The sequence below is a fragment of the Rhineura floridana genome, chromosome 19 (genome assembly GCF_030035675.1).
Source record: "Rhineura floridana isolate rRhiFlo1 chromosome 19, rRhiFlo1.hap2, whole genome shotgun sequence".
Classification (NCBI taxonomy): Eukaryota; Metazoa; Chordata; class Lepidosauria; order Squamata; family Rhineuridae; genus Rhineura; species Rhineura floridana.
The window spans coordinates 25050991-25074390 of NC_084498.1; the positions used below are offsets into that span (position 1 = coordinate 25050991).

Genomic DNA, 23400 nt, shown 5'->3' on the forward strand with positions numbered 1-23400 from the left:
GCTAAGCTAGATGGGCCAATGGTTTGACTCTGTACCAGGCCCCTTTCTCTCTTGCTATGGCTGCTGAGTTTGTTGTTGACAGGCTCAGAATGAGGAACCCCACTGAACCATTGAGTACCTGCTGAAAGGTCACTGCCTAGTTGGATTTATCCTATGGACAGTCTGGTCTTCATAAACAGGATGCATCAGACCCCAGGTCCAGTTCCTCTGGTGCAGAAGGACTGGGCAAGATGCTAGACCCTCGCAGAACAGCTTTCTCTCAAGGTATATAGTAGCACAGGGCTGGGGGACCTGTGACCCTCTAGATGTTACTGGACTACAACTCCCATCATCCCTGACCACCGGCCACGCTAGCTGGGGCTGATGGGAGTTGGAGTTCAACAACGAGCTGCTCCTGGCTCCTTTGGGAGGAAGGGTGGGATATACATTTAGTAAACAACAGCAGCAGCAGGAAGGCCACAGGCTCCCCATCAGATGGATAGGTAGGGGGAAGGAAGCAGTACTGTACTGGCAAAGTCAGAAGTGCGGAATCCCTTCATGATAGTCACAGCCACATGCCCCCTCCTTTTTTTGCTGCTGGGTTGAGAATGAGATCCTTGTTAATGCCTTCTTCCACAACAACAGATGTCCCTGGGGGCCAGTAAGCATGGAAAGAGAATATTAGCTACTGAGAAGAGTCTTCTCAGTGGCCAACTCACCTCCTTTCACTCTGATTGGCTCCAATCAGCAGGAAAGGACAGGGAAGTAAGTTAGAAGACTCTTCTCAGTGGCTAGCACACTCTCCTTTCATGCTGATTGATTCATAGGATGCTGGAGACATAGGGACCCTGCTGGGACCCTGCTCCCAAAAATGTAAGGGGTCTAACCCCCCCGAGACCCTGGATGACTATACCCCTGGAAAGAAGTACTGAGGCGCAACCATGTGGCTTCCCAGAGTCACTTGTAGCTCCGTTTAAAGAACCCCTATAGTCTATGAAGCAGGGACTGGCTCCTTCCCATCACCTGACTCTAGAGTTCTGCCTGGAGGTTTCTGCCTGTAGGATTGAAGGGCCTACAGTTCTCTTTTCTGGCCAGCTGGCCAGTGACATGGGGAGCAGGGACCTGCTGCCTGACTCCCATGGCTCCCATATCAAAGTCCCTATGGCACCCAATGATCAGACAACGGTTTGCTTACTTTCCACATCAACTGGACACTCTTCTGCGTTCCCCATGTGGCTTTCCTCCTCAGTCATGATGATGTTTTCGATGTCCTTCATGGAGAGGTGTTCGCAGAAAGTGTCGTACAGCAGCCGCTTCAACTCATCCACTGTCAGCTTCTGCATGTCGCACTGCAGAGGCAGAAGAGTCATCACAGGATGGTCACAGCTCCTGTTTCCATTATATGGAGCTTCAGTTGAGCCAGGGAGCACACTTACTCATGCAGAAGAGATAGCCCACATGGTGCCCTCCAGATGATGTTGCTGAGGCTGGGAATTGAAGTCTAGCAACATCCAGAGGGTACCATGTTGGCCAGTCTTGCTTTATAATGTCTTGGATGCTTTACCACGCAAATGAGCTATAAGGATAAGCAGTTTGTATTCACTGTGTATGTCATACAAGGACTGGGGCTGTTGAAAACAGCCAAGGGAATAGCAAGAGTGCCTGGAGACACAGGTCTACCAAAAAGTAGTCCACTGGATGTTGCTTTAATGACGTGATAGCAGACCATGCAGCCACCTTCCCTAAACTGGTGCCCTCCAGATGCTTTGGACTATAATTCCCATTGGCCTGAACCAGTGCTGCCATGATTTGGGGCTGATGGGAGCATGGCCATGCTGGCTGGGGCTGATGGGAGTTGTAGTCCAAAACATCTGTAGGGCAACAGGTTGGGAAAGGCTGGTTCATGTTTTCATATAGACCAGGGATAGGGAACCTGTGCCCCTCCCGGCGTTGTTGGCCAATAACTCCTGTCAGCCCCAGCCAGCATGGCCAATGGTCGGGGGCGATGGGAGCTGTAGTCCAGCAATGTCTGGAGGGTCACAGGTTTCCCTTTCCCTGATACAGACTAATGTCCTGACTTGACTTTGGCCGGCAGACCCCCAGGGCACAAGGCAGGCCAGTGGTTTCAGCACCATGGAGAGGGCACAAGGCAAGCCAGTAGTTTCAGCACCATGGAGAGGGCACAAGGCAAGTCAGTGGTTTCAGCACCATGGAGAATGCACAAGGACTTAACAAAGAGGGCACAAGGCAGGCCAGTAGTTTCAACACCATGGGGAGCTCTAAGTGAGCTGCTTGCTGCAGAGAGTTGGGTTCTAATTAGATCAAAGCCACTGAAATGAATGGCCAGGACTAAATTAGGGCCGCTGAAATTAAAAGTTAGTTGAATGCAACCCAGAGTGTTGGGGACTTGACTGAAGCTTTTTATGCCTCCAGGGGCAAATCATCCCTCCCAGGCTCTATTCCTTCCTCAAGGAGTGGAAGGCCATGCTGGCTGGGGCTGATGGGAACTGCCCCCAAAATTCTGGAGGGCACCATATTGGAAGAAGGTTGCCATACAATGTACAAACATCCAGAATCTCCATTCCCTCCCTCTGCGAGATGGAAATGGAGCTAGGAAAGACGAAGGGGCATGGCATGAATAAGGAAAATCATTGTGTCTACCTCCTGGCATACACCAGCAGTCCCAGTCATCATGAAAAATGGGAAAATACGCATCTTCAGTACAAATATCTGCAGCAAAATCAAGAGAGAGGAACAGAACACCAGGTTTCCGGGGTCAGGGGGGTCAGCGTTTCCTCACCTTCCAGAACACAGTGTCAAAGTCAGTGCCGTGGAACTTTTCAGGGATTCCAGAAGTGGAAAGTTTGGGGCCGAGCAATGTCACAAACTCTTCAAAGTCCACTTGTCCATCGCCTGGAAATCACAGACACCACCACAAATGAAAAAAAAAGCGGTTTTTATATTTATAACGTTTTAATCATTGGTTTTATATGTGCAATTGTTTTAACTGCTCTTAGATAACGCAACCCTTTGGTATATGTTGCTGTATTGTAAATCACTTCTGAATGCCTCATGGGAAGTGATATAACAACAACAACAATCAACACAATCTCATCAACAACTCTCTGCTTCCTGCTGTGCAGTCTGGACTGGTCTCCCTAGGACCTGCAAATTTGCAATGCCAAAAAGTGTCCAGTTGAAACAAATGGACATTCACACAGTTGCAGTTTATGTGAATAGCATTACACACTTAATTTGGGCCTAAATGAGTCTGATTTATTTTTCACCCTACTCAGTTGCCTTTATAATCACTGCTGTCTCCACATCATCCATAACTTGATGCACACCTCTAATAAGTACCCTCCCTTTGCTTCTATTTTTAAAAATCTAACAATCCCCAAACATTGTAAACTGTGCTAGGGAGGGCAGGTACTTCAGACCAAGGGCCACATTCCCTTCTGGGCTATCTTCCAGGGGCCACATACCAGCTGTGGGTGGAACCAGAAGTAAAAGTGGGCAGAGCAACTGGTGTAAATTTTACCTTTGCGCAGTAGGCTATGTTTCTATGTGCTGGTGGCTCCATGTCAGTGGGGCAGTGGAATCCGCTCTGGGTTTTAGTCCAAACTTTCAAGGAGCACAGCACAGCACCTTGGACAACTCCTTGAAATGTCAGACTAAAGCCCGGAGTGGATTCCACTGCCCCACTGACACGGAGCCACCGGCCGCCACTGCTACACACACTTGCACACCCCTCTCTGTCCTCCATCCAGAAATGCAAGCAGCATTGCCAGAGTCCAAGCACATATTTCAGCCAGGCAAAAACACCAGGAGGGTGTGAAATAAGTCCAGTGAGGGATGTGGCTTGGGGAGATTCCCGGGGGTCCAGACAAAAAGGCATGGAGGGCCTTATTTAACTCCCAGGCCTGAGGTTCCCCACCCCTTGCTCCTTCCCCTTGATCATTTTGATTGTCCTTTTCTGAACCTTTTTCCAGCTCTACAATATCCTTTTTGAGATACGGGGGCCAGTCACAGTATTCCAAATGTGGTCCTACCATAGATTTGTCTAACTGCATTAGGATATTGATAGCTTTTTATTCTAAGTCCCTTTCCTAATGAATTTACCTTTCTCACAGTCGACGGAGACTGGGTCAGTATTTTCACTGAGCTATTCACCACGACCCCTACGGATCTCTTTCCTGGTCAGTCACCACCAGGGATGTAAGAACACAGCGATTATCCATTCAGGCCTCTCTTCGTCACAATCACTGCTGTTTCCATTATCCTGCCATTTGGTCTCTGGCAAACACTATGTTATTTGTCTCGCTGTCCGCTATTTAATGTAAGTTACATGAGTTATGAATTTAACACAATTAATTGAGTACTGTGTCCAGTTCTGGTCTCCACACATCAAGAAGGATGCAGACAAACTGGAACAGGTGCACAGGAGGGCAACAAGGATGACCAGGGGACTGGAAACAAAGCCCTATGAGGACAGACTGAAAGAACTGGGCATGTTTAGCCTGGAGAAGAGAAGACTGAGGGGAGATATGATAGCACTCAAGTACATGAAAGGTTGTCACACAGAGGAGGGCCGGGATCTCTTCTCGATCATCCCAGAGTGCAGGACACAGAATAATGGGCTCAAGCTGCAGGAAGCCAGATTTCGACTGGACATCAGGAAAAACTTCCTAACTGTTAGAGTCATACAACAGTGGAACCAATTACCTAGAGAGGTAGTGGGCTCACCGACACTGGAGGCCTTCAAGAGGCAGCTGGACAGCCATCTGTTGGGAATGCTTTGATTTGGATTCCTGAATTGAGCAGGGGGTTGGACTTGATGGCCTTATAGGCCCCTGCCAACTCTACTATTCTATGATTCTATGAATTACGCAATTGTATCCCCACCGTTCATTTTGATGCAAAGGCCGTTCATTTAGGTGCAAAGGAAATGCAATGTAAATGGGGGGGAACTATCAATTAGGCATAGTTTGCAGACTGAAAATAACGACAACAGCAAAAACCAACCAGTGTTTGCTGAACTGATTTCCATTCTGGACGTAGGATAAATAAGCAAACATCGCAATTTCCTTCGCTACTTTTGTCTTCATCAGAATTCTCTGACATCCTCTGTCACCGCCAATTCAGACCCCATTAGCTTATATGTGGATTATTATTAATTTTGGTCCCCAGTGTGCAACACTTTACACACTACCTTCCCTTGCCTTCAATCTTTCGTCCCAGCAGCCTGGACAAACAGCAAATGCTTGTGACTGGACCTGCCTTCTTTATCCACTTCCCCAAAGGAACAGGTGCAAAGGTTAAACAGCCTATGAGGATAACTGGCTTGCAGATGAAAATTCGGCAAGGAAGTCGATAACCTAGGAAATGGAGCTGGGCTGCAGGCACCCTCCCTCTGGGAATCTTCTATCTACCCTACTGATCTGGGGAGTAGTTCCGATAAGCAGGCATGGCCTCTGGACAATGATTAGGGGATGCCAGAGTTAATTATCTCTGTTACACAGACAGGTCTGTTCATCTGTCACTGCAAAAAAGGCCTTCCCTGAGGGAGCAGACGGTCTATTATTCACCAATGGATCAGCAAAAAACAACCACCCAAAACTGGAAGCTGTCTTACACTGATTCACACCAGTGCTCCATGTAGCTCAGTCATGACTACACTGACTGGTAGAGGGTCTCCAGTGTATCAGGCACCGGGGCATTCCCAGCTCCACCCGGAGATGCCAGGGATTGAAACTGGGGCCTTCTGCATGCAAAGCAGATGTCCTACCACTGCGATATGGCCTTTCCCCCAGTTAAGCAGCCTTTGCCATCCTGGTGCCCTCGAGTTGTTTTGGACTGCAACTCCCACCAGGCCTGGTCAGCACAGGAGGATAAGTCATGCCTCATACGTAGCCTTCTGTAACAGGAGCTGAGCAGCCACCACAAAAGGTAAGCAATCAGAGGAGAGCCTATGATGCTGTTATTGCACGGGTGCTCCCATTATTTACTTATTTAAATATTTATTTATTTATAAAGCGCCATTAGATGCACACTTTGAACGGGGCCCTCCTGAATTGGTGGACCATGGGCCACAGCCCAAGTGGTTTATCTTCTGACGCTGGCCAAGCATGTTCAGTTTCCCCCCATCCCCCATCCCTTCTTTTCAAGTCAGTCTTCTGCATGGAAAGGAGCCCAACAGTGATCAGAGCAATGCCGAGCACTGGCCAACTCACAGCCTGCCTTTTAAGGAGCTGTCAACCTCTTTTTACAGCTCCAGGATGAGACTCTCAAAGAGAAATCATTCGCTGTAGCCGGGGACATCAGATCTGTAATAGCTCTGCCAATGGCCGTGTTACAGGCACGTCAGCCAGGGATGCTCTCAAGGTTCGGTGTGGGAGGGAAGGTGACCCAGTGGAGGGAGAAAGAGGGTGAACGGGTGGGGATAAGGAGAAGCGAGACTAGATGCCCCCCTCTCCAAAATATGCCACCTGTCTATTTCTTCCTTCCTTGGCTACTAGAACCTAGGAGGAGGGCAGTGGAGGCTGGTCCAGTAGGGTGCATGGGGCACTGCCCCACTAACCTAAGTCTGCTCTCAGCTAGCCCCTACTTGCTTGCTTTCCTATTTACAACTGGGCAAGAGGGTGGATCTGGCTGCCAGCTTCCTCCTCCTCCTTAGTCTCAGTGTTTCCCCTTGCAGAAGTCAGCAGTGGGGAGGAGCCTTTCATTGGCTCTGCCTGTCATTGGCTCTGCCTGTCATTGGCTCTCGCTCCGCCTACTGTTGGGCTCCCTGCTTGCCGCCCCACCAGTCCCAACAGGCACCAGCCACCATGGGTTAGAACAGCCATCTCCAGCCTGGTATCCTCCAGATGGTTTGGACTCCAACTCCCATCAGCCTCAGCCAGCATGGCCAATGGCCAGGAATGTTGGGAGTTGTAGTCCACAGCATCTAGAGGACACCAGGGGTGACAGCATGGAGAGGAAACAGGGGACTTGGATTCAAAAGAAAAGTGCAACAAATGGGGGACAAGGGGGAGTTCAAAACTTGCCTTCCAAAAAGCCTTACCGTCCATGTCCAGCCTCTGGATGATGACCTCCAATTCTACCTCGTTGGGCATGTAGCCGAGGGACCGCATTGCCGTGCCCAGTTCCTGCTTGGAGATGAAACCGTTCCCATCCCGGTCAAAGACTTTGAATGCCTCGCGGATCTCTATGTGAAGAGGGGAGAGGGAGCCATTTCGGGTACTGGGTTTGCAGCCAGGCCTCAGGGACGGGCAAATCTGTCAGCTGATGTTTCCCTCAGTTTCTCATTTTTCCAAACTTTGATTTTTTTTTAAAATTAAAGTTTGTCAGCGTTTTAGTGCAAATCTTTCCTAATATACACATCTTGGTGTGAAATTTTGCCTCATGTATACAATTTTGCAAATCAATTTCCCCCCAAACAATGTATTTTTGTATGTTATTCTTACTAATATATACATATTTATGCAGACTTTACCCCAGTATCTGCAGCCTTGTGCACATTACTCAGTTGAAGAACGACATTACAAAATTCAGAGAAGTATGAGTTTCAGTGGGACGCTGCGTTTCAGTTCTCTTATTGTTTTGGAAAGTGCAAATCACGCAGGTTTGCCTTTGAATGCAAACTGAATGAATTTCTCTCACATCCCTACCAGGCCTTAACATAAGAACAGATTAAGAGCCCTGCTGGATCGGGCCAAGGGATGCGCAACTAGTCCTGCATCCTGTTCTCACAGCGGCCAAACAGATGCCCAAATAGGGAGTCCGCAAACAGGACCTGAGTGCAAGAGCACTCTCCCCAGCAACTGGCATTCAGATGCATACTTCCTCCAATTATTTACTTATTTATTTATTAGACTTTTACCCCACCCTTCCTCCCAGTAAGAGCCCAGGGCGGCAAGCTAAAGCACTAAAAACACTTTAAAACATCATAAAAACAGACTTTAAAACATATTACAACAAAACATCCTTAAAAACATATTAAAGCAAAACATCTTTTAAAAAAAGCTTTAAAAACATCTTTTTTTAAAAAAAACTTTTAAAACATCTTTAAAAGCAATTCCAGCACAGACAAAGACTGGCATAAGGTCTCTACTTAAAAGGCTTGTTGAAAGATGAAGGTCTTCAGTAGGAGCCAAAAAATTTACAAAGATGGCGCCTGTCTAATATTTAAAGGGAGGGGATTCCAAAGGGCAGGTGCCACTACACTAAAAATCTGCTTCGTATGTTGTGCTATGGAAGTAGAACATAATGGGTAGTAGTCATGGACAGCCTTATCCTGAATGAATTTGTCAGGTCTTCTTTTAAACCCATCCAAGTTGCTAGCCATTACCACCTCTCTTGAGGGCAAATCCTCTAGTTTAACTAGGCGCTGTGCGAAGACATACTTTCCTTAGTCTGTCCTGAATCTTCCAGCATTCAGCTAGATGCCTCTGGTGGGAGTAGAAGAAAGCATAAAGGTCTCAGCCACCCCCTCTTGTCCTCCTCAGCATCTTGTCAACCTCAATTAAAATTGATGGGCAGTAAAACGTCTTGCTCTCAAATTTATTCCAGGAAATTGGCAATGAGATCAAGTTAGACATGGGAAACAAAGCCTGTCCCTTGCTGCTTGGGTGGCCATTTAATTACCCTAGTCCCGACAGGCAAGGCAGCAAAATGTTATTTATGGGTTGATTTACACCCTGCACTATTCTGTAGGCTCTGGATGGTTTTATCGCAGGGGTCCCTGCCCCTGGAGACACGTCTGGAAATCTAAGAAACTGTAATGGGCGTGCATTTCGCAGAAGAAAAACTGGTGATGCACAGAAACCTCGTCCCCCCAACAGACAAGAAACACTTAGGTCGCTTCCAGATGACCTGTTTAATGAGCATGTCTAAGCAGGAAGCTTAGACAATGTCAGCTATTTATTGAGCGTTCTTCCTGATTTGTTTGCTGGGAGATTAGACGCCGTTGGCTGTTTATTGAGCATTCGTCCTGATTTGTTTACTGGGAAGTTAGACGATGCCGGCTATTTATCAAGCATTCATCTTGATTTGTTTGCCGGGAGCATTCATTCTGGCTTGCTTGATGTTGTAACAAGCAAGTGTTATCCCACACGTTCCTGTGCAGCACTTTCCTTATCGCAAAAAAGTCTCCGCTTTTGGGAAAGTGGGTCTGTTGTACATGAGCTCCAATTCCACTTTAACTGAGCTACCTGGATTTGCTGCTATGGGATCAGATCCTGCTCAAAAATGGCAGCAGTCTGGAAGCGCCCCTGTACACACACACACCAAACCAAATGATAGACCCAGGTTTCACTGGCTTCCATTGCGAAGGTAGAAACTGTTGCCAAATGCTGCATCAGACTGAAAATATAATGGGAGGAGAGGGAGAGAGACAGGACCCAGGAAAGCTGCTTCAAACAAATAGATTCGGTGCCCATCAGTGAGTTGGTGTTGTTGGGCATCTTCCAAGGGCCACATCCCTGCAAAGAGCCCACAACCAGCACACACACACATGCAGCCTCCTGAATTGAAAATATACCCATTTCACAGAAGAAAAACTGACAATGACCAGAAACTTTTAAAGCTGATTTTATGCCTTCTACGTTAAAATTTACCTTTGTAGTCCCTTTAGTCCAATCCCTGTGTGTGTATATAGTATTTTATGTATTTTAATTGTATTTTATGTATTTTAATTTATTTTAATGTTTTTGTGATTTTACTGTTTACAATTTTATTATGTACGTGTTTGATTTTATTTTTGTAAGCCGCCCTGAGGGCCCTATTATAGGGGAGAAGGGCGGGATAGAAATATTTTAAATTTTTTAAAAAATATGTTTTTAAAGCTTTTTTTAAAAGATGTTTTGTTTTAATATGTCTTTTTTTTTTTAAAAAGATGTTTTGTTTTAATATATTTTAAAGTCTGTTTTTTTACAATGTTTTAGAGTGTTTTTTGTGTTTCTCTTGCCACCCTGGGCTCCTTCTGGGAGGAACAGCCGGATATAAATTCAATAAATAAATAAATAATAAACAAACTCCTCCCCCCCTTAAAATAAACAGGGAAAATACATCCCACAACAAATACTGTAAAACACAGACAAGGGAGAGGTGTCACGTTGGGGAAGGCTGCTCTTGAGGACTAGAGCAGCTGCTCTGGGAGAATCTTCTCCGTGCATTAGGATTCATACCCTTTGGGGAAGGGCTGTATCTCAGTGGCAGACCAACTATCTGGCGTGCAGAAGGTCCCAGCTTCAGTCTTTGGCATCTCCAGGCAGGGCTGGGGGAATCCCCTGTCTGAAACCTTGGGCAGCCACTGCCGGTCAGTGCTGGCAGTAGTGACCTACTGTGGATGGACCAAGAGTCTGACTCAGCCTAAGGCAGCTTTCTAGGTTCCGACAGCTCTTATCAGCTTTTTAAGACCCTGGGCACGTGGGCAGCAAAACATTGTGGCATGGCCACTGTGCACATATCCACTATAACTCCTCTCAATTACTGTTCCCATAAACATAAATGTCAATAAGAAAAATTGTACCTGGCTCCCAGGGAAAAAGAGAGAGAGAGAGAGGTAGTTTTATTTTTTTTAAAAAAACTCCAACCTACACCGCAAGGTCTTTGAGTTAACTTTTTCAATCCTGGACAGCTGCAGGCCAATTTTGATGCTGGATGTTCTTTTAGAGGGCTCAGATTTTTGCTGAGCGTTCCCGGGATATTGGATACCTGGATTTGTACCTGTAACTTGACTGTAATTGAGAGCAGATGAGTAACGGGCCCCTCGTATTTGACGGGTTAAGGGTTGGTGTGCAATGGCGTTAAGTACTTGATAGAATCTGATGACAGACGTACAATCATATTAGCTGTTTGGCAATGTTTGATGGCTGTCAGTTTGTCAGACTGGCTATATGATGTCTCCCGAAACGATCAAGAAGTGCTTACTAGTTGAACAGTGTGGTCCTATATGCAGAGCTTGGAAAAGTTACTATTTTGAACTACAACTCCCATCAGCCCAATCCAGTGGCCATGCTGGCTGAGGCTGATGGGAGTTGTAGTTCAAAAAAGTAACTTTTCCAAGCTCTGCCTATATGTCCGGGGGGCAGGGGAGGCTGCTGTCCATTGGGACTGGCAGGGTGGAAGGCATAGATGCCCACAGTAGGTGGAGCCAGAGGCAGTGACAGGCAGAGCCAACAGTAGGCGGGACCAACCAATTTTAGTTTTTACCCCCATCTTCCTCCCTGCTGATTTCTATAAAGACGGAGATGGAGGAGGAGGAAGCTGATAGTCAACACCATCTTCTGGATTGGTTGTATATAAAGGAGGCAGGCAGGTGGGGGCTTTTTAGGGTGGTGGCCCACTTGCCCAAATGTACCAGCCTCCACTGCTGTACATGTCTTCTCAAGGAGCCTAAAGGGGTTCATTTCCCAAGTTAACATTTCATGTTTCATTTTAAAACCCAAATGATGGAGCCATTTAAAACGATGCAACGATTCACCAGCTGAAGAAACCAGCTACCTTATTCTCCATCATTTCAGGGGTATAGTTGTCCGGGGGTGTGAAGGGTCGTAGACCTCTTACGGTTTTGGGAGCAGGGTCCCAGCAGCGTCCCTATTTCTCCAGCTTCCTACGGACCAATCAGCATGAAAGGGGAGTGTATTGGCTGCTGAGAAGAGTCCTCTGGAAGCTGTCGCCGTATTCTTCTTGCTGAACCTCAAAAAGACATGCCCTCATCCTGCATTCATTGCTCAACAGGACTCCAAACAAAGTAAGAGACTGAAAGCTCATTGTATAATCTTAGAAGGGAGCATGGCTGTGAGGAGTCGTGGGCGTGACTATCGTGAAGGGACCCTGCACTTCTGAATTTGCCACTACACTACTTCATTGTTGTTGCCACTTTGCATACGATTGGTGGAATTTGCTCTGTTTGGGCACATGGGATACTGCCCCACCAACCTCAGTCTGCATTTAGCCAGCCCCATCTGCCTGCCTTCCTACTCCAGGGGTGTGGAGTGCCTGTCACCTTCCTTCTCCTTAGCTTCAGTGCTGCCCTTGTATAACTGAGCAGGGAGGAAGATGGGCATACAACTAAAATTAGCTGGCTCCACCTCTCATTGGCTCTGGCTGCACCTACAGATGGGCTACCTGCCTTCCACCCTACCAGTCCCAATGGGCTTCACCAGCCAGCACTTCACATACTTTTAACTGCCAGGAGCCAAGGTTGTTGGTGTATTGTAGTGGCTAAAGAGACCAAATTCAGCAACATAGATCTCTGGTTCAAATCTCACCTCTGTCATGTACTTGCTAGGTAACCCCAGGCAAGCTGCTCTCTCTCTCTCTCTGTCCCATTATCTGCAATATGGGAGCAATAATACTGATTTAATTTACCACAGGGGTAGGAAACCTTTTTCCAGCCTGAGGGCCATATTAATTTGTGGCAACCTTCCGGGGACCACATCCACATGGTGGGTGGAGTCAGGCACAAAAATAGGCGGGGCAATGGATGCGACTCCAACATTTGCTCTTCCAACAAGCCTTTTAAGTAGAGACCTTATCCCTGTCTGCATCTGTGTTAGAACTGCTTTTTAAGATGTTTTTAAACCTTTTTTTAAAAAAAAGATGTTTTGTTTTAATATGTTTTAAAAGATGTTTTGTTTTAATATATTTTAAACTTTTAGAGTGTTTTTAGTATTTTTGTTTGCTGCTCTGGGCTCCTATTGGGAGGAAGGATGGGATTTAAATTTAAATTTAAACTATAATAATAATAATAATAATAATAAATTTGCACAGTAGGTGCCATCCAGCCATGCAACAGCCAGAGGTTTCCACAAACACACAGACCTCCTTCCCTCCTCTATCCAAGCAACCAAGAGGCAAGATCAGAGTTCAAAGACATATCCCGGCCAGGCAAAAACACTCAAGGTACATAGCAGGGCCGTGAGGGGTGTGACCTGGGTGAGGGTGGTGTGGCTGAGAAGATGGGGTGTGTTTGGGGAGAGCCCCAATAGCCAGACTGAGCCCTGATCAAAAATCAGAGAAACAATCCTTGGCTTGTATCTACCTGCTCAGAGATGCCCCATTGAAATTAACAGGCCAAAGTTAGCCATGCCCATTAATTTCATTGGGTCTACTCTGAATAGGATGAGCGCTGGTGTATTTGCATATTTCCCCAGGGCTGTTGACTTATTCACATACAGATTTAATCAACTGGTAAATCCACTGAAACTCGTGCAAGTAATCCACGAAGGTCTTCTTTAGTCAAGTTATAGCCCTAATTGCTCTTAAGATGTGATTTTGGCTACATTTGTAGTGCAGTTGGAAAAGTTCCTTCCATTGGCACTGTTCCCCATCCTGACTTTGACAAGCCCAAACTAAGTATGACAAAGGCTTAACAGCTGGCATCCTCCATGTGTTGGCACAGCTCTTGTTTGTGACAAAGAGAAATTAGTCCCAAAAAAGGAGAGAGAGAGCAAATCTATTTCCAGGCCATTATTCTTGGAGTCAACAAGGTTTTGTAGGGTGGTACCCACATTCTGCAGGGAAGAAGATATGGCATCCATTTCCAGCCAAGAGGAGATGGAGAGAGAAAGAAGATTTTCATAACTGCACAGTTCGATGGATGTGTCTCATTTTAGTCCCTGGTTTGAATATTAAAGAGCGAAAACTACCTCGAAAGTCGTGGAAAGAGAGGAGTTATGAGCAATTAAGCATCATGGGTGATAAAGTACAAATATTGCCAAGGAAGCTTGATTGGTGGTTTGTTAAATTAGGGTTGTGAAATTAATAGATGAGGCGAATCCAGCAGCACATAATACAGTTCGGCATTTAAGCAAGTGTTGTACACGGCAAGCATTTCATGAAATCCATGCTGTAAAATTAATTCCACTTGACTGGGATGGATGAGGAGCACATAGGGGCCCTGGCTGGCTGGACAGCCTGGCAGGGCAGGGGGAGGTGTGCGTGCAGGCAGAGAATTGAAAAGCATATGTATGGGGGGGGCACATTGAATGCAGTCGCCAGTAGCATTTTGGGGAAACAGAAGATCCTGATGAGCTACACAACAGGGTGGAGGATCTCTGGCCCGTGGGCCAAATTAGGATGTGACTCAGTAGAGCATTTTGGCAATGCCCACCTTCCCTTGACCTTACCCAATTCCCAACCCCCTGCTTTAAGAAGACAACTAGATGATTCAGTCAGTACTTCAAAGCACTTGCCAGATTGTCTTACCCCTTATATGCTCAGTCAATCACTGAGCTCTGCAGGCGAGGGCCTCCTGCAGATACCATCTTATCAAGAGGCCAGTTCCACACAATATAGGAATCAGGCTTTTAGTGTAGCGGCACCGACTCTTTGGAATTCCCTCCTGTTAAATATTAGACAGGCGCCATCTCTGTTGTCTTGTTGGCACCTACTGAAGATCTTCCTCTTCCAACAAGTCTTTTAAGTAGAGACCTTTATCTTAGTCTGCACATGTTGGAATTGCTTTTAAGGTGTTTTGTGTTTAAGGTTTTTTTTTTTTGTCACCTGTGTGCTTGCTGCCCTGTGCTCCTTTGGGAAGAAAGGCAGGATATAAATTTTAATAACTAAATAAATAATAATCAGATGAGTTCAGCAGAAACCAGCAGGGCAGGTGAGGTCTGATTTATGATCCACCCCCATTTTCACCCATTGGCCAGATTCCTTCCCTGTCTGTCTATCTATCTATCTATCTATCTATCTATCTATCTATCTATCTATCTATCTATCTATCTATCTATCTATCTATCTATCTATCTATCTATCTATCTATCTATCTATCTAATCGAAAATATAGTAATTGAGTGTGTGTATATATACACACACACTCAATTACTATATTTATTCTGCATATATAGATATAATACAAATGCTGTTACCAAGGTGGCAGTTACAGAGCTTTGAGGATGGAATGCTCAGAGGGGCTTCATTTGCAGAAGCTAAGGAGTGGTGGTACTGTCCTCCAGGTTCAGGCCATGTGGTGCCAATGTGTCCACATGCACCACATGGCCTGCACCTGGAGGACAGTACAAACAGTACTTAGCTTCTGCAAATGAAGCCCCTCTGAGCATATATTATATATGGAAGCATATCTGAAAGCCAAAACGTTTTGGTAATACAATAAAAACCCCTGTTTTGTTAATCACAATTACGTGCATATATATATATATAAATATCTAAATGTAAATGGACTTCAAGTCGATTACGACTTATGGTGACCCTATGAATAGGATTTTCATGAGGCTGAGAGATTTGATAAATTTGGCTTTAAATGAGAACTGAATTGAATTTCTCCTCCATCTTCAGTCTGCATCTTTTGCCTATATCATTGGGACAGCTGGTTGCACATGCACCAAGCGCCTTGCATATGAAAAAGGTTCCCCATCCCTAAATCATTGTCTTTGTTGAATTTATATCCCACCCTTCCTACTGAAGGAGGCCAGGTCAGCAAAGGGAATAAAATAATAAAAAAACCCTGTTTTTTAAAAAAGCATTCTAACAACAGTTTACAGTTTAAAACATCTAAAAACAGTTACAGTTAAAAACATTCTGAAAAACAGTTATACACATTCTTTCATCCAGTGATTTCTGGGTTGCCAGGAGCGGTGTCCTTCAGCCATCAAATGATTGAGTAAACAGGATTTTTTTTTTAAAAAAGAACATTTTTTTATGGGTAACACAACCAGCACTTTGAATCGGGCCCAGAAACAAACTGGCAGCCTCTGATTATTAACAACAACTTGGGAGGAATATGCAAACTGGACAACATCTTGGCAGCTGTGTTTTGCACCAGCTGAAGCTCCAGAACACTACGTGCATCCTAGGGCCAGCTTCAGAAGATGGCAAGATTGGGCATTTGCCTGGGCCCTGAGGCCAGGAGAAGGCCTACACCATCCTCAGAATGCTACTATTTCCAATTGTCACAGAGTATCCAGGACAATCTAATGCAGCCTAAGTGAATTCTCAGTTTGCATGACCTACCTTCCAACCCCTCCAAAAGGCATTCTCTTTGATGCCATGGCCAGACTTCTGAGGAGGCCATGATGGCAGGAAGGGCATTATCAAAGGCATTCTGCAAGTCAGGCATATCGTCAGTTGGCTCACCAGACCCTGACACCAAAAGGAGGTCACCTGGGAGCCATTTGACACCACAGCCTTTGAAGCGAAGAGATGAAAGGGACACTCGAGCACAGTCGCTGGTCCCATGAACATAAGGACATCAGAAGAGCCTGGCTGCCGTATCAGGCCAAAGTGGGCCCATCTAGTCCAGCATCCTGTTCTCACAGCAGCCAATCAGATGCCCCTTCTGGGAGGCCGGCAAGAAGGACCTAAGCACTCTCCCCTCTTGCAGTTCCCAGTAACTGGAATTCAGAAGCATGCTGGCTCCAACAGTGAAACTAGAACATAGCCATCATGGCTAGTCGCCACTGCTAGCCCCCATCCTCCTGCAAGGATTTGCCTAATCCTCTTTTAAAGCCAGCAAAGTTGGTGGCCATCACAACATCTTGGGAAGCAAATTCCACAGCTCAACTATGCCCAGTGTGAATCTATTTTCTACAGTGTGTTACTACATATTGCTCAATAGCTGCACTGACTGGCAGCGTCTCACTGAGGCTTTAGACGTGGGACATCCCGAGTCCTACCTGGAGATGCCAGGGATTGAGCAAGCTTATAAGGAGCCCTCAAATTGCCCAGAACATCATTTGAAAACTTCTGTTCTAAGATGCTGATCCATCTGCTGTGTTCTTCCCAGAGTTTCTCTGGAATCCAAAAGGGTAATAAATTCAGCTCTCCTAATACTGATGTCTTTGGGACACGCTGCTACCCCCTTATGCAGAGCAAAGGACTAATCACCAGCTGCCAGCAGAAGTATCCAGATAGGAATTAAGTGGACCATATCCCCAAAGCGGGTTACGGAAGAGGTCTGCAAGGCCTCCGGAATCTGGCACATAAAAATCCATGCATTATACATTTGGCAAGCAGGCATGGTGGTGGGAAGCATAATTATTGCCTCTGGGGGTTCTAGAGGCTCATCAACGCACCTTGAGATGATTCAAGATGTTAAGTTCAAATGTGCAACGCACATTTTTTTTTGGACAGGTACAGCAGGCCAGCTTCCAGCGGAGCATTTCAACATCCTCTTCAACATTCACTCGGGTGCCTGGTAAGGGCATTAAGATCAGCCTTGCCACAGCTTTATGATGATCCACTTGTGGCACCAGCATTGTGGAATGCCCTCCCTGCTAAACGACGAGAGGCTCCGTGGTATTGGCATTCCTCCAGCTCTTGAAGACCCACCTGCTTTGACAAGCATTCCCCTGAACATGGACTTTCTGATCCAACTGCTTTAATCGCTGTTTTATCTGTTTCGTTTGTTATGCTTTTTAATGGGCTTGTTTTATATATAAACAAAAACACTAGGTTTTTTTTAAAAAAGCATTCTAAAAACAGTTAGTTATAAACATGTGAAAACTGTTACAGTTAGAAACATTTTCATCCAGTGATCTCAGGGTTGCCAGGAACACTATGTGCATCCCATTTGGAGTTCCTGAGTGGAACTGTTACCTGATAAAAGGTGGCGGGGGTGGGTGGGTGTCAGCTGGGATTGGCTACACTTCAGTGTTTCTGATCAGGGCTCGAACAGCAGCACATTCAGATGTTGTCATAGTCCAATGGAAGAGTACATGTGTTGCATGCAGAAGGTCTCAAGTTCAACCCCTAGTATCTCCTGCACAGAGCACATTGGGGAGCAGAGTTGGGAAAGACCTTAGAGATCAGCTGTGAGTCAGAATAGCCAACACTGGCTTCGATGAATCACTGGCTTGACTCAGCCTAGAGCAGCTTCGTCTATTATGCTGCTATACACTGAAGGATCTTGCGGAGGGCCATAGCTCAGTAGTAAAAGCACATGTTTGCATGCAGGAGGTCCCAGATGCCAATGTACGCCTGAGGCCTGGAAAGCTGCTGCCAGTCAGAGTCTACCAGCCTTTGCCAGTCTGGCACCAATGCTGTCTGTTTTTAGGCAAAAACCATTCTTATTTCCTTTTCATTGATGAGGATTCTTAGATATGTCAGTGGCTTTTGTTGTGCTCATCTTTCAAGTGGGGCGAGCAAGACTTGTGCCTTCCAAATATATGGTCAGTCGGGCATTTTAGTTTTTTGGTTTATGGCTGTTTTTTTAAATCTGGTGTTAATGTCTTTGCTCTTTTTAGTTTTACTGAGCAAGCCACTCTGAGGCACCTGAGTGCAAAAACAGGACTAATAAATATAAGAAATGAAATAATGAGTAATAACAAAATGTGGACTACAAGATGGAGGTTACATTTGGAGAGGAGGATGGTCTGTTTGGGCGAATGGGGCACTGCCCCACCAACCTCATTCTGCCTTCAGCCAGCCCCCACCAGCCTGCCTGCTTACTTACAACCAGTCAGGGGATAGCTCTGCCTGTCATTGGCTCTGGCTCCACTCACAGTTGGCCTCCCTGCCTTCCGCCCTCCCAGCATCATTGGGCACCAGCCACCAGTAGCAGAGTGACAGTAATTCTGCCTGATGTGGTACCTGAGTTTCCCTTTTAGGCATCATTCCAAAACAGCGATCAGCCACTGGATGGCTTGCCTTGGTTAGCGACTGTAGAGCAAGTGGGAGCTGCCCCCCTCCCCGGCTCTCTCTGACATGGAAGGGCAATCCCTGCAATCCCTTTTGAGGCTCGCTTCCCATCCATGCGGAGTCTTTTGACAACCTGGACTGCAAATCCGCACGGCAGCAGTGACACCATCATTTGCCAGGCAGTGTATCCCTCTTCCCCACAAGACTGTGGTCAAACTAGGTGGCCATAAATAAATAAGAGACTAATAGAGCAAGGCACTAGGATCAATCCCCAGCAGCATCTCCAGGCAGGGCTGGGAAAGGCTCCTGGCTGAAATCCTGGAGAGCCGCTGCCAGTCAGTGTAGACAATGCTGAACTAGATGGGTCAATGGGTCTGACTTGCTATAGTGAAGGGCTGCTGCTCAGTGAGAGAGCATCAGCTTTGCATATGCCGAAGTTTCCAGATTCAGTCGCCAGAACCTCCAGGACGAGTTGGGAAAGGCTCCTCTCTGAAATCCTGGGGAGCTGCTGCCAGTCAGTGCAGACAATACTGAGCGAGATGGGCACAATGGTCTGACTCGGTGTAAGGAAGCTTCCTATGACAGGGAAAAGGCCACAGCGAAGTGTGGCGGAGCATCCGCTTTGCATGCAGAAGGTCCCGGGTTCACTCCCAGGAATCTCCGGGTTGGGTTGGGAAAGACTCGTCTCCGGAATCCTGTGGAGCCTCTGCCAGCCAGTGTAGATGCTACTGAGCTAGATGGTCCAATGGTACAGCCAAAGAGCTCTGGCTGAATAGTAAAGCATCCGCTTTGCATGCCAGAACCATGCTAGTAACGTACCAATTTTCCAGAGCTAAAAAACTGGCTGGAGGAAAGGGAGCAGAGGCGCAAGACGCATCTTCAGACTGAAGCGTGGCTTTCCTTGTTGCATTCGATGTGGTGGACGAACAAATCAAGCTCAGGCTGATCCTGGGCGTGGGAAGCCAAGTGGCCAAGGGAATTGCTCTTTGCTGTTTGGTTGATACGGTTCAGTCTGCTCCTGCCCTTGTTTTACAAGGACTTGGCTTGCATTTCCTCAGCACCTTTCAGGGGCAGAGGGAGGACGGAGGGGGCAGATGACTTGCAATCTCAGGCAGCTCTTTGCATTGCTTGCCTTAAGGCTATCCTTCTCTTTTCCTCCCCAAGACTGACTGAGAGGCTCCCTAGAGTCAAAAACTGGCTACAGAAATGCTTCGTGTTAGAAGCAGCCCTCTGGGTGGGATCACAATTTGTTGTGATTGTAATGGCTTCTTTACAGGGCTGACCTGAATAGGTTTACTTGGAAATAAGTCCTGTTGAATTCAGAACCAAGGAGAGCCCTGCTCAATCATGCCAAAGGCCCATCTAGTCCAGCATCCTGGTCTCACAGTGGCCAACTAGATGCCGCAAAGGGAAGACCACAAGCAGGACCTGAGCACAACAGCAACTCTCCCCTCCTGCGGTTTCCAGCAACCGATATTCAGAAGCATGCTGCCTCTGACAGTGGGGGCAGAGCACAGCCATCATGGCTAGTGGCCACTGATAGCCTTCTCCTCCATGAATTTGCCTGATCCTCTTTTAAAGCCATCCAACTTTGTGGCCATCACTGCCTTCTGTGAGAGGAAATCCCATATTTTAATTTTGCTCTGTGTGAAGAAGTCCTTTCTTCTGTCTGTCCTGAATCTTCCAGCTTCATTGCATGGCCCCGAGTTCTAGTACTATGAGAGAGGGAGAAAAAAAATCTCCCTATTCATTTTCTCTACATCATGCATGACTGAAGCCTTAATTCTGCTACTCCTCTAGCGGTGGTGAGATGTGTGTCTGTGTTTACAGACAGAAATAGATGTAGAGAGATATACATATGTAATCATATGAAATGAAAATCTGTCTCTGTTTCCATTAATTGATTTTAAACGGGTCCTCAGGAGCGACGGTGGCTGGCTAGACCATTACGCTGCAGTTCTACACCATGAACACCAGAGGCAGCAAAACACTTTTAAACCACCCTCAGTGCATCTCCTTATTCAAAGCCACGGATGTCAACAGAAATGAGTTCCCTTGGGCATTGGGTAATGGGGACATTTGTCCTGTGTGATGGCTTTTACAGGAGGCGACCAGCTCTCTAGATACGGGTGGCCCTTTCTGTTGATCACCATTGATCTGCTGCTGCATATCAAGTGGAGGGTTAAGGATGTGGTGGCAGTTATGGGGCATGGGAAGCTATGGGGGGGAAGAGAAGAAACATTCCACTATTACTAGCTGACATAGCGTGGAAACCATGGTGGCTGGTGGCTCCATGCCAGTGGGAGAGTGAACCTGCTCTGGGCTTTAGTCTGAACGTTCAAGGAGCAGTCCAAGGTGCTGAACCTATTGCGGGAAGAGGTTTCAGCGCCTTGGACAGCTCAATGAAAGTGCAGACTTCAACCTGGAGCTGATTCCACTGCCCCACTGACATGCAGCCACCAGCCAGCGCTGGCTAGAAGGAAAAGGGGAACGGTGGAAGCACAGACTGGACCTCTTGGTTAGTGTCCAAATGCCTACTTCAAAGATGGGGAACCTGCAACCTTCTGGATGTTGCTGGAGTACAGCTCACATCATCCCTGACTATTGGCCATCGCTTCCCCACCTCTGGCCTAGATCTAGGATGTCCTGGCAATTCAACGGGACTGATAAGGGAGGAATCATGACTCCCCACCAGAGAAGAGGTTCTTGGCTTCTAGGCATTCCCTGGCATGTGCGAAAACTTCACAGAGGCAGACAGTTGGACAGAGTAGGATTGACAGTCCTTGAAGCCTTGTGTGGTGTGTGTGTGTCTGTAAAAGGCTTGTGTTGAACACAGCAGCTCTCAGAACTAGGATTGGACTGCAAATGTAAAAATCCAGAAACCTCTTCCCGTCAGGCCAAAATGTACAAAAGGTAACACCTGCCATTAGTTTCCTCTGAATTGATCTTAAGTGGATCACAAACTGTCTAGGTCTCAATCAGCCTGCACAGCATGGCTGGTGCAATAAAGTCCCTGCAAAAGACAAAGGTCAAATAACAAGTTTGCAAATGGAGCAGAGGCCAGTCCCCTTCCTTTTTGATATGCTTCCTCCACTTAGATATAATAGCCTTTTCAGGAGGCTGTAGAGCAGATGATTCGGATACAGTTGGAGAGGAGTCAAGACACTTATGGGTTTCACCAAGGCTACCCCTTTTAGCTTTCCAGCTACAAATGAAGCATGGCAAAGAGAATTGCCATATAGCAAACTAAACCGTTGGTCCATCTAGCTCAGTATTGCCAACTCTGACTGGCAGCGGCTCTCCAGGGCTTTAGTCAGGGTGTGTTTCCCAACTCTACCTGGAGATCCCAGGGATTGAACCGGGGACCTCTTGCATGCAAAGCACTGAGCCATGACTCCTATGGTACTCCCCAGGGGACCACAATCAGTGCTGGTGTCTGCTCCGGAATTATTGCGTGAAGGTTAATCCAGAGAGACATCCCTGAAGGGACAGCTCGCTGGGACAGCAGGAGGCAAATGCAACTCATGGCACAAACACTGCGACAGAACATTCGTCCTGGCAACAGACCTCATAAACACAACAGGGACACAGCTAGCTCAGGACTGTATACACTGACCAGCAGTGGCTCCCCAGGATTTCAAACAGCCCTTCCTGGAGACAGCAGGGATTGAACACCTGGAGACTTCTGCATGCCACGCAGATGCTCTGCCGCTGGGCTATGGCTCTACTCCTGGTGTAGGAAGCTGCCTTATACCGAGTCAAACCATTTTGCTCATCCTGCTCAGTATTGTCTACTCTGACTGGCAGCAACTGCCCAGGCTTTCAGGGCATTGAACCTGGGGGCTTCTGCATGCCAAGCAGGTGCGCTGCCATGAACCTACGGCCCCTTCCCCAAAGCACATCTTTAGTGACGCCAGCACTCTCTTCCAGCTCCTGTCACTCCCAGAGACACCCACCTCTTAGGGTGGTTCCCCTCTCCCAAGTAATCTTGAGTAATCTCAAGCTAGATCCCAAGTAATTGGAGTCCACCAGCAGAGCTTAGATTTACAGTGGCAGGTGCAGAAGCTTTGCCAGTCCATTGAATAAATACAGACAAATGTAATAAGGGGGGGGCAGGAAGGCTGCATTTCTGGGAACACATTTTCTTCTCCTCCCCCTTCCAGCTACAAACATTTTGGCATGCCAAGGGCAGTTTCCTCCAAACACTGACTGAAGCATCTCCAGTGAAGGTCTGTTTAAAACTCACTCCACCATCCAGGGTGATCTGCAGGAAATCTCTTCCCGACTTTATCTTTATTTTATTTTCGCCGTCTAAGCCTTCTGTTTCTCCTATTTACCATCCTGTGTTTTACTTCAAAAGGAGCCACATTGCAGTCAGTAGGTTTACTCCTGGTGTCAGACATCGCACCATCTCTCTGGGCACCACAGGAATTTTGCAGTAAACCTTGGGACAGCTTAGGCTGATTCGCCAGCTGCAGCCCTTTTTAAGCAACCCAGACCTTGCCACAGTTATGCGTGCCTTGGTCACATCCAGACTAGACTACTGCAATCCACTCCATGAGGGGCTGCCTTTGAAGATGGTTCAGAAGCTGTAGCTTGGTTCACTCTTGGGGGGGGGGTCAAGACATATAACACCAGTTTTGGACCAGTGGTTGCCACTGTGCTCCTGGGCCCATTTCAAAGTGTTGTTGTCCCCCTAAACGAACTGGGGTCAGAAGGACTATCTGCACCTATATGAGCCAGCCTGGTTCTTAAGACTGGTAACAGAGGTTCTGTTTATGGGCCTGTTGATAAAGTCTACCAGACTGGTGG

The 23400-nt window shown here is 46.9% G+C and overlaps 1 protein-coding gene across 1 annotated transcript in view; it reads right to left on the bottom strand.

Moving 5' to 3' along the window:
- The window catches only part of CABP7 (calcium binding protein 7), a 47013-nt gene that overhangs the window by 3283 nt on the left and 20330 nt on the right, over positions 1 to 23400 (bottom strand). Inside the window, exons 2-4 of the mRNA XM_061602867.1 lie at positions 7043 to 7186; positions 2780 to 2892; positions 1175 to 1328 (exon numbers count right to left, since the gene is read on the bottom strand). Of these exons, the coding sequence (XP_061458851.1) occupies positions 1175 to 1328; positions 2780 to 2892; positions 7043 to 7186 (411 nt within the window). The remainder of the gene's footprint in view (positions 1 to 1174; positions 1329 to 2779; positions 2893 to 7042; positions 7187 to 23400) is intronic.